This window comes from Petaurus breviceps, unplaced genomic scaffold (assembly GCF_028583685.1).
Source record: "Petaurus breviceps papuanus isolate PSGF00001 unplaced genomic scaffold, PetGlider_PUasm1.0 91133, whole genome shotgun sequence".
Taxonomy (NCBI): domain Eukaryota; kingdom Metazoa; phylum Chordata; class Mammalia; order Diprotodontia; family Petauridae; genus Petaurus; species Petaurus breviceps.
The window spans coordinates 22,591,293-22,602,946 of record NW_027187419.1 but is presented as its reverse complement, the minus strand read 5'-3'; the positions used below and the strand labels follow the sequence as shown (position 1 = coordinate 22,602,946).

The 11,654-nt window shown below is 35.5% G+C and overlaps 1 protein-coding gene across 1 annotated transcript in view; it reads left to right on the top strand.

Annotated features, from left to right (window-relative positions):
• CNTN5 (contactin 5) overlaps nucleotides 1-11,654 on the top strand; it is a 1,715,246-nt gene that overhangs the window by 1,527,018 nt on the left and 176,574 nt on the right. Inside the window, exons 14-15 of the mRNA XM_069080670.1 lie at nucleotides 4,000-4,127; nucleotides 8,646-8,821. Coding sequence (XP_068936771.1) covers nucleotides 4,000-4,127; nucleotides 8,646-8,821 — 304 coding nt within the window. The remainder of the gene's footprint in view (nucleotides 1-3,999; nucleotides 4,128-8,645; nucleotides 8,822-11,654) is intronic.

Sequence of the window (11,654 nt, the reverse complement as noted above, 5' to 3'; positions counted from 1 at the left end):
TAGTTTCAAATTAAGCCTCTGTTAAAGAAACAGAAGGTATGATCCCCTATTGCTGATGTAACAGGAAGGACTGAACAGGCAACTCCTATTGATGACATGACAGGAAGGGACTGAACAGGGAGAAGCTAATACTGTATTTCAGGAAGAGCACAAGCTGGACAATCAGAATTTCCTGGAGTGAGCATCATGGAGGCAGGTCAGCTGTTGCTGGATTGAAGACTGAACTGAGAATTGAAAAAAACTGAGAAGAGGAGTGAGAATTGAGAACTGAGACAGAATTTCTTGGAGCAAGCCACGTGGTGGCTGGATAAAGTGATTTTGATTTTGACAATGGAGCTTATGGTGCTGAGGATTTCTGAGGGTCAGACGGAGCTGCTGAGACTGCTGAGAATTTCCAAGGGCCAGCCAGAGCTGCTGAGGATTCCTGAGGGCCAGCTGGAGCTGCCAAGGACTTCCAAGAGCCAGCTAGAGCTGCAGAAGACTGAGGAAGCATGACTGTGGTGCTGGTATTTTGTACAAATGTTGGAGCTTTGTTAATGTGCATGAATGTTATTGTGGCTTTGTTAAGCCTTTTCTTCCCAGGAACAGAGACTGTGAAGAATTTGTGAGCTTCAATGTGGAGCAGGAAATGCACTGAGAGCTGGACAAGGAGCTTGTACTTTGTTTAAAACTATGTGACCACTTTGTTGAAAACTATGTGGCCATTTTAGTGATAAATTGTTGAGTTGTGACATGGTGGATGATGTATTTTAATTTTCTATGATAAGTTGTAACATTGTGAATGCTGTACCTTGATTTTCTGTGAATGTTTTGCTCTGATTTACTATTGAATAGATCTTGCTATACTATGTGATCAGAACCTTGAAAGCTGTTCATAGTAGCAGTCCTCTGGAAAGCTGCTCATGCATGGCTTTACAACATGACTATGGTATTTCTGAAATATTGGGGTAGGAACAATCTGCCGGTCAGAAAAGGGTATGGATTTTTTTAAATAACCTCTGAGGTTCTTGATAACTCTGAGATTCTATGATTCTGTGAAATAACTGATTAAATTTTAACATTCATATTCTTAGATTGGAGAATGTCACAGGAGAACATTTTTAGACCTTTCCATAGGTCTCTGGAGATATGATATGGAGATTAGCATTTGAGAATGATTTTCAAGCAACCCATGGGCATTGGAGTGGGTCAGGGGGCAAGTGGGTGATGAAGTGGAGAGGACCAGCTAGAAGGAAGAAAATATGAGAATATAAGAGGGAGGGAGAATGAGCTGATCTCAACAGAGATGACAAGAAAGTCTATCTCTATTTTAGGGCTATATAGGCACTGGAACACAGACACAGAAAGATAGGAGTTGTCATTGTTGTTTTTGGAATGCTAGAATTCATCCAATTAAAAGTTGGCAGCTTGATCATACAGTATCTAGAGCCTTAGAGTTGGAGTCAGGATGACCTGAATTCAAACCTATCTTCAGACACATATTAACTGAGAGACCCCAGGCAAGTCATTTAGCATCTCTGGGCCTCAGTTTCCTCCTCTGTAAAATGGGGATAATAATCTCACCTACCTCACAGGAATGTTAGGAGGATACAATGAGGTAATATGTGTAAAGCACTTTGCATTCCTTAAAGTGCTACATAAATGCTAGCTATTGTTATTGTTAGCCATTAAGTTAAAGGTATGTGGATTAACATATGTATACATTTATATAGGTTGCCACTTTGAATGTTATTGTGAATCAAATAGTTAAAGTAAAAGCTAAAAATTGTGGATTGGAGTGATAATATGGAAGTCACAAAACACCTAATCTGCTTTCTGTAGGGAACTGATAAGTAGTGAACTGGCAGAAATAATATTACTTTTTAAAAATGATTTATTATAAACCTACTAGTAAACATCAATACAAATAACTGAACTTCCTTTGCAACTATTTACATTTAAATAAATGAATTTCAGTGTTTAAAGTGTCATAACTTTTCAGTCACTTCCTCCAAGGTTCCATTGTATTTCTTCAGTTATCCATCCATTCTCATTCACTTTTTCTATGATATGGTCATAATTTATATGCACTATGAAATTCTGGTAGGTTTTTTTTGCCTTATGTTTTTATAAAGTTCTTTTCATATTTGTACTCCTCATATAAGTTGATCATAATTGTATGATGATACTTCATTACATTAATTTATAACACTTTAACCATTCCTTTTTTGTTGGATAAACATTATGTTCCTACATTCTATTCAGGGATGTCTCTAGAATGTGCAACATTAGCATCAACTTTGGGAAAAAAGAATCACTAGTTATTGTGGAGGAGAGATAACTACAAAGACCAGAACAGCAACTTTACCTCAGAAATAGGCCCTGATGATCAAAAGAGAATGATAACATCCCACATGTTCCTTATTAGAATTCTTTAGGAATTGTTAGCTAAGAATAACTGTCAAGGCCCTGACTACCATGAGGAAATACTGCCATTTATAATTTCTTTTGAGTCTTACAATAGCCCTGTGAAGTAGCTACTAAAGTAATTCTTCTTTTTTTTTTTCTAAAAGAAGAAATGGGGGCTTGGAGATGTTAATTGATTTGCTCACAGTTCCACAATTAGTAACTGGCCAGTGTAAGATTTGAACTCTAGTCTTCCTGCCTTTCAGTTCCAGAACTCTAACCACTATACCATATTGCATCTCTTTAGAGAACTATAGTCCACAGCATGGGTCCTTCAGATAAATCTATGGTATTAAAGAATAAATAGCTGCTGCCAGAGACAGCTTGGCATAGTGATTAGAGTACTAGATGTGAAGTCTGCAAGACTTGGGTTCAAGTCCTGTGCCTAACTTTCCTTTGCTGAGTGGCCCTAGGGCACTCCCTGAACTTGAACCTCTCTGAAACTCAATTTTTACATCTTCAAAATGGAAAAATAATAGCACCTATCTCGTATACCAATTGAAGTTGTTTTGAGGTTCAAATGAAGAAATATATCCAAATGCTTGACTGACCTTAAAGTCTTCCAGAAATGACACTTCATTATTACTTGTGAAAGGTTTAGTCAAACACAGGAGTTAAGACCCCATAGATAATCTCCTTGAAATACTTGCATACCTCCAGTACCAATCAGTGGCCTATCCCAAGAGCCAATAAAGATGATGATCCCAATTTTAAACTTTAGAAATCTTTAATAATGCATTAATTGTGCACCTTCATCTAAGACTTGAGGTAATCTCTTTTTTTTTTTTAAGCAATCAGGGTTAAGTAAGTTGCTCAAGGTTCCACAGCCAGGTGTTTCTGGGTGGGTGCTAAGTGTCTGAGCCCGGGATTCAATCTCCAGGTCATCCCAACACTGGAGCTGGTGCTCTTACTCACTGTGCTGCCTGGCCGCCCCCTAGGTAATCTCTTAACAAACATCTTAAGAAAGTCCAAATTCAAACTCTGAAGATCGAGTTCTTAAGGGAAAAATTGCCGAGTGAGCAACCAAAGTTGCAGATCTCATTTTCATCCCTTTGCTGCACAGTTTGCACTGCAGAGCAACTGCCATAAATCATCTTTGGGCTGTATACAATTAATTTTATGTTCTATGCCTGTCCTCCTCTACTTTTTAGCCTGGTATCTTTTTATATTTGATTTCTAAGGTCACTCTCAGTTTGAGGGGAAATAGCTGTGCTTAATATTAAAATATCACTGGGTGATATTATAGTGGCAAGTTTTAATAACCAAATGCAGGGTCACCTTTTCCCACAAGTTTTCAAATTAGCTGTCAGTGTCAAAAGAAAAAAAAATAGCCCATTGCTCCATAACCCCTTTGAATAGAAGAAGATATAACCTGGGCTGGTTGTAGAACTTCCTGGAATAGTAAAATGTTTCTCCCACCATCACTTAGTCCAACAGTGATTCTTTGACTTATTTATTATTACCATAGAAGTGATTTCAGATGTCATCAGAGTTTCTTCCAACTTAATTGATTTGTAGTAATACAAGAAAAAATCCTTTTCTGATCATTTTCAGAATAGCTATTCTTCCAGATGGGAGTCTCCGGATCCTAAATGCTTCTAAATCGGATGAGGGAAAGTACATTTGCCAAGGGGAAAATGTCTTTGGTTCAGCTGAAATCCTATCTTCTGTATTTGTGAAAGGTAAGAGAATCCAGCAGTTCTATTGGAATGCCCTATAGGTTTCATATACACTTTCCTCCCTATCAGAAAGCTTTTTGCCTATAAACAAAATTATATTGATATTGTACATATGTGCCCCCATAGAGTATTAGGGATATAAGAACAAATATAGACAAATATTATCTTTCTGTTGTTGAGAGAGATCAGAGCACTACCCCTAGAATCATTGGACCTGGGTTCAAATCTCATTTCTGATGCTTACTACACAAGCCAAACTCCCTGTGACTCAATTTTTTTCATCTATAAAAAGAGAGGGTTGAACTAGGTGTAGGAATTCCCTTCCAATTCTAAATCTGTGAATTTATGATTCTTGAAGGGGAGAGCAGGGAGCACAAGGAGTCTGCCATGGAATGCTAATTTATTTTTGAATAAAAGTAAAGAAGCAAGGGGCAACTTTATGAATGTTTTTCATGTTGCCCAAACATAAATATCTAGTTCTCATATCTATGTTAAACCCACTACATTTTCATGATGGCCATTTGAAGTTAATCTAGAAATAAGCTATAGCTATTATCTCAAAAGGGCAAGGGATAGGAGAATGGAGGTGGGTATCAGTTGCAATTGATTAAAAACAATTACTTACTACTTGACATTCTCACCCATAAAATGGCAGTAATACTCTAATAATCTATAAAGCAGTGAGACTTGACAAAGCTGTTGTAACCATTGGAAGACCTAGGTTCAAATCCTGACTCTGGCACTTACTAGTTGGGTAACCTTAGATAAATCATTAACCTCTCTAGACCTCAGTTTTCTCACCTGTAAAAGTAGGGGAGCTATACTAGATTGTCTGGAAGTTCCTTTTCAGCCCTTTATTTATGACCCTATGAGTTCATAATCTGTCAAAAACACTTTAAAGAAAGTCACATTTTACAAATGTGACCTATCTTCATTATCATCATCATCCTAAAACAGTCTTAATAAATGATTAGTGACTGATTGTCTATCAAGAGTCATTTATTAAATGCCTATGATGTGTCAGACATTCTGTCAGACTTTTCCTGTAGCTTCTTTTGGAAATGACAGCGATGCTTTTCATGACATCTGTTCTTCCCAGGCATAATCAAAAGGAAAACTAGATGTCATATATATTTATACGCTAATATTATGAATGTGTACTAATTCAAAAGCAACAGAGACAAATACTTGAAGCATGGAACATCAGCTAGCAATATCCATCACAACAAAACTAGAAACATGATGTAATCTTTTATGCACGTATTTCAATTTATAATTAGGAGATAGTATGGCCAGGGTATGTTTTGGTTTACCTTACAGACCTTCCCACAATAAAATTTGATTAACCAGAACCCCAACTTTTTGTGGGATTCTAGATTGTCTCTAAGGTCCTTTCCATATATTCCTTTGTGATCCTATGACTTTATAGTCTTTCCAAACCATTTTATGCACTCTTAAGACCATTATAAATGTGACCTATCATCATCAACGTCATCATCAGCCAGTCCTGGTATATAGATGCTTAATAAAAACTTGACTGTCAGTCAATGAAGAATCATTTATTTGTTTTAATTGATTTTCCAATGTTTATTGGATATTTGTGCATTCAGTACATCTCCAATGTGAAGTGCACCTGAATTAGGTATTGTTGAGTGTGATACAAGGAAGTATAAGACTTGGCCCCTGCTTTCAAAGAGTTTATGATCTTTTTTTTACCTTTTCCAAGCTCTCTGTGCCTCTCTTTAAGTTTTTGCTACCATAGCTAAACAGTAAACAGCTTGATAAAACTAAGTACAGTTATAGTATGCTTGTTAGTGAAGGGACCCAGACCCATGAAACTGCTGGTTTAGTTTAATATAGCAGTTTAATATAAGTAATGAATATTAAGGTTAGTAATTCCACTTAATTAAATAAATGAAAAGCTTATGGGTGAGGGTCACAAACTGGTGTAGAATGTTGAGAGAACATCGTAACATCTACTGGCCAAACTTGAGAGACCTATGGCAACATGAGATCCATTCCCATTATTTATTTCCCACAGTATAATGTTATGGAATATTTCTAAACTTATTACAGATTTTTTTTTAAAAAGTCACATGGCAGAGACAACTAGGTGGCACAGTGGATAGAACACAGACCGTGGAATCAGGAGCATGTGAGTTTAAATTCAGCCTCACACAGTAGCTGTATGACCCTGGGCAAGTCACGTAACTCCAATTGCCTCAAAAAACCAAATTTATATGGCAGAAATTATTGGATTGTTTCTTATGATGAAATTTAGAATATTGAAAAGGCACTCATCACATTTTTAACTACATAAAAAGTATCCCAGTATCTCAGCAGTATGGAAAGCTCCTTTAAAATAGGGAGGGAATGTATTTTTTTCCCATCTTTTGTGCTCTCCATGTTACATACCATGGGGTCCTACGAAGTCTTAAAAACTGATTGGATTGAGTTGACTCTCAGCTACTTAGAATTAAGTTGTGAAGAATCATTTATTAAGCACCTACTGTGCAGCAAGCACTGTGCCAGACTTTTTCTATAGCATCTTTTAGAGCAATAACTCAGCTTTTATGAGAGACACAAATGAGATGAAATAAAACTGGTGTCATTCCCCAAAAAAAGAAAGTTTTTTGGTGGTTACCACAGATTCAAAGAAGTTTTCTATACCTTGTCTATCTACAGAGCTCTATAATCAGCATTGATACAATTCATAATAATTACCCTGACGCAGTGCAAGATCCCAAATAATCAAAGACATTCAATTATATTAAGTACAACCTATTTACTAAAACAGTAGAGAATTGTTATTCAATTGTTTTCAGTCATGTCCAACACTTTGTGATTTCACTTGGGGTTTTCTTGGTAAAGGTACTAGAGTGGTTTGCCATTTCCTTCTCAAGTTCATTTTTAATATATTTTTATTTTTATCTTTTGCCTTTTGGAGGGCAATTGGGGTTAAGTAACTTGCCCAAGATTACATGGCTAGTTTTTTTTTTGTGTGTGTGGGTGTTAAGTATCTGAGGCCGGAACCAAACCCGGGTCCTCCCGACTCCAGGGCCAGTGCTTTATTCACTGTGCCACCTAGCCACCCCTCAAGCTCATATTTTACAGATGAGAGAACTGAGACAAACAGGGTTAAGTGACTTGCCCAGGTCACACAGCTATTAAGTGTTTGAGGCCGGATTTGAAATCAGGAACATGTGTCATACTGATTCCAGGCCTGGTGCTTTATTCACTGCACCACCTAAAACAGTAAAGAGCCCAACATCCTTGTAAAATATATTCCATGACAGAGATTGAAACAGTTTTTTCTTCTTAATCCCTAGTTAACCAGAATCTTTGTTAATCCACAATACTATATTCTGATTAAATGAAGTTTATGTGTTCTACTTTCCCTGAAGATATTAGTTTCTCAATTATACTATGCAGAGTATTTAATTTCTTGGGATTTCATATTTAAAATAAGTTCTGTCCTATGGTTGTTTTTTTGCTCACAATGGCTCCATAGAAATAATTCAGATATTAGAGAATTTAATCTTTCTGATGCTTTGACCTGGGAATATCCTTAAAGGGGAACTCTCTGTGGATTTACATGAGCATCATAGTATCACAATACAATCCAACCCCTCATTTTACTCATGAAGAAACTGAATCTGAGTGAGATGAAGTGACTTAGTAAGGTCACACAGGTACAGTATTTGAACCTACGTCCTCTGATTCCAAAGCTAGCACAAGCATCCCAAAAGGGTGAGATCCTACAAGACTAGCAAAGACAGGATTCTCTCTGCCTTGTGATTCTACAGTTATATTATTACATACCACTGAGCTAAGACAGGAGAATCTTGGGAGAAGAAAAAAAATACCATCATGATACTAAAGTATGTATTTAATACTCTCCTTTCTCTTTGCCCACAAAAACATAATACCACGTTAGATTACTAAAAGAAAAGAGCAATTGGAAACTCTATGTTGTCTTTCCAATTTAATTGTAGTTTGTAGTACTACATTTCAGAAGGATATAGCATGGCATCCTCTATACCAAAATGCCAAGATGCCAAAGAGTAAGATTTATTTCCATGATTTGCAGCAGGACACTTTTAACTTGGGCTTAATCAATAGACTATGTTTTTTCTTTCTGACAAACCAGTTTAATCATTGTTTTCACTAAATTGAACAGTTATTCAGGCTTCATGTAGCAGTAACATTTATTAACTCACTTCTCTCCTCTTCTGGAATAAGTGGCATTTCCTAATTAAGTGGATGTTGACCAAGTGAACTACACAGTGGGATTGCCATTATATAGTGAATGTATCTAATACAAAACTGCATTTGGAAAGCAAATAATTTATCTTATCAGGGTTCTGTTTATTTGAATTAACAATTTGAAAGTATAGTATTTATGTGCTTTCAACAACTGCACTATTTATGTTCTGTTGTAGGTTTTTTAATTAAGCTAAATACTGGGCAATGCTTCATGGAAATCAGTCTCACCATTTTTTCCTTCATGTGTTGTCACAGAACCTACGAGGATAGAACTTACTCCCAAGAAGACAGAGATAACAGTGGGAGAAAGCATTGTCCTCAATTGCAAAGCCATTCATGATGCCAGTTTGGATGTCTCTTTCTACTGGACTTTGAAGGGACAGCCTATCGATTTTGAGAAGGAACGTGGACATTTTGAAAGCATCAGGGCCGTAAGTGAAACACATTTTTATTTTTGTATGTATCACAAATTTCAGTGGACAGTTTTTCCCATCTATTAAATTCAGATCAAAACAGAAAATAATTGACTCAAGATAAGAGCTTTAGTCCATACTTTAGAATTATAGCAAACATTCAAAATAATGATAATTATTTAGGGACCGTTATGTGAAATTAATGATACTTGCTTTCCCAATGGATATAAAAACTTTAATTTGAAATTATTTAGCACATTAGCATATATCTTACATTATATTACCATTTCTTACCTTAGAGTATGAATTAAAATAGTAATGGGAAAATGTATATATTAAATAGTCTTTGCATCCCTTCCTAGAAATTATATTTTTTTTAAATTGAATAATTTCTTATAAGTTGAAGTTTTACCATAAAATTTGTGATCTGAATACCTTATGGGTGGCATGTGTCTTATACAAGCATTTGTAATCATTTAGTTTTTTGATCCTGCATTCTTTCTTTCATCCTGTCTATTATTTCTCTACATCACAAGTAACAAAATGGTTCAAAATATTTCCTGTTCCAAGTTGTCCATTACTATTTGGGATAATCTTCTAAATTAAACTTTAGCTTTATATCTGAAATAGCAAATTAGAATACTTCAAAAAGCCAGGGTTAGCAGTAGAATTTACCTTTCTTCATGATAACAAAAAGACATTCCGGTTGGAAATGTCTCTTCCAAATGACTAAAAAAATTAATTCAAATTAAGCATTTTGATTAAAGTCCTACTGCTCCATTAATATCAGAAACCTGTTGTTTAGGAGCAGTTTATTCATTTCTTAATTTTCTCTTATTGTTTTTAGATATCATCATTGTTTCCAAATGCCAATATAACATACTCTTGGTTTGTTTGTTTGCTTCAAGAAATTTGATTATCCATTCATTATCATAAAATGCATGTGTTAGCTATTTTTCCATTTTAATTATCCTTGATATGATTCATCAGAGGGAAATAACACCCCAGAATATTCATTTCACCCTGGTTCAACTTTTGATCATGGAGTAACATATAAAATGAAAACTGCCACTGTGCCATTCAAGAGACCCAGTCAACTTTCAAAATAAAAGGAGTTTAATTCATGATGAATAGAGCCTATTAATATTTGTGCTCTCTTAAATTATCCTCACTGTTCTGTTTTTCCTCTTCCTTTTCATTGATATAATAACTCTATAGACCAATGAGTGTTATGCCATGAATCTCATGAAACTGAACTGGGGAAATTTGCCAGTCCTGGACTGAAAAATTTTTTAAGTGTTATTCTATTTTATAATGAAAATACATTATAGTAAGGGACATAGGTATATAAAAAGGAAACCCTAAAGTCTAAAAGTTAATGTGTACTTTCTCCCTGTTAATAGGTACCCCATGAATTTTTAAATAATACCTGGATAGAACAATGAACTTTTTGATGAAATTAAATCAATCCTGGTTATGCCCCTGTGGTAGTGTGTGTGTGTGTGTGTGTGTGTATGTGTGTGTGTGTGAATAAACACTTTGAAAAACAGAATCCTGGTTTTCAGGATAATAGTAACTGTCAGGTCAAGCTATTAATAAATATAATCATTGTGTTTTGGGGAACATGGTTTGATCACTTGACATATAAGCTAATATAGAAAGAAACCATGATATAGTATGCAGTTGAGAAATGGAAGAGCAAGAACTTTTTATGTTCTTGTGAAGTAAAAGAAAATAGCTACTTAGAAGAAAATTTGAGACTGATTTTGGTGCAGTTAGAATAATCAAATGAAATGTGTATATCAAGACAGACAATAAGGAAACCTAGAAATTGGATTTATATAGCACATGTAAAATCAAAATAGACATTGGCCTGTCTGTACAGTGTTGAAACAAATAATATGTTAATGAAAAAAGTCAGTGACTTTGGGTTTAGTTTAATATAAATCATAAAAATAGTAGTTTAGGATTTCTTTTACCTTTCATTTCAAATGTTGCTGTCTCATAAACACAGTGGGAGTTGGGTATATGTTCCACTCAGCTGTCAAATTGATCTTAAAGCATGAGTCTGATGCTATCATCTTCCCCATTCAATAAATTCTAGTGTCTCTCCATTAATTTGATCTCTAAGATCAAATATAAAGTCCTCTATCATTTAGCCTTTAAAACCTTCACCTTTTTCCTACCTTTCAAGCTCTCCACATACTCTAGCCTCCAGTGAAACTTCTTGTTTTTCCTTACCCAAGACTTTCCATCTGCCAACTCTTCATTTTCACTGGCACCCCTCCCCTCCACCATGCCTGGAAGTCTCTCCCTCCTCCTCTTTGTGTTTTGGCTTCCTTGGCTTCCTTTAATCCCAGATAATATCTTACCTTCTACAAGAAGCCTTTCTTGATCCTCCTTCATTCTAGTTTCTTCCCTCTGAATCTTCTCCAGTTAATCCTATGTGTGTGTGTGGGGGGGGGTATGTGGGTGTGGGTGTATGTATCACCTTTGTGTACGGTTGTTTGTATGTTGTCTCTTCTATTATACTGTGATCTCCTTGAGATCAAGCATTGCTTTTAGCCTTTATTGTAGTCTCTATTCTTAACATAGTAGCTGCCATATGGTAGAGCCTTCATAGATTATTATTGTTGGGCTGCCCAAAACTGATAGACTATTAATGTTTGACATTCTAATGTGTTTTGTTATATTTCATATTAAATAACTCTGTACTTCAATTAGAGATGATAATTAAGAATGTATCAAACCCAGAAAATCATAGATACCACTTTAAAATGTGAACTCTTAGGACTGTAGTACTGTGATGGGTATATTCCTAGTTTTATGCTTATTCATTGTAGAACATGTC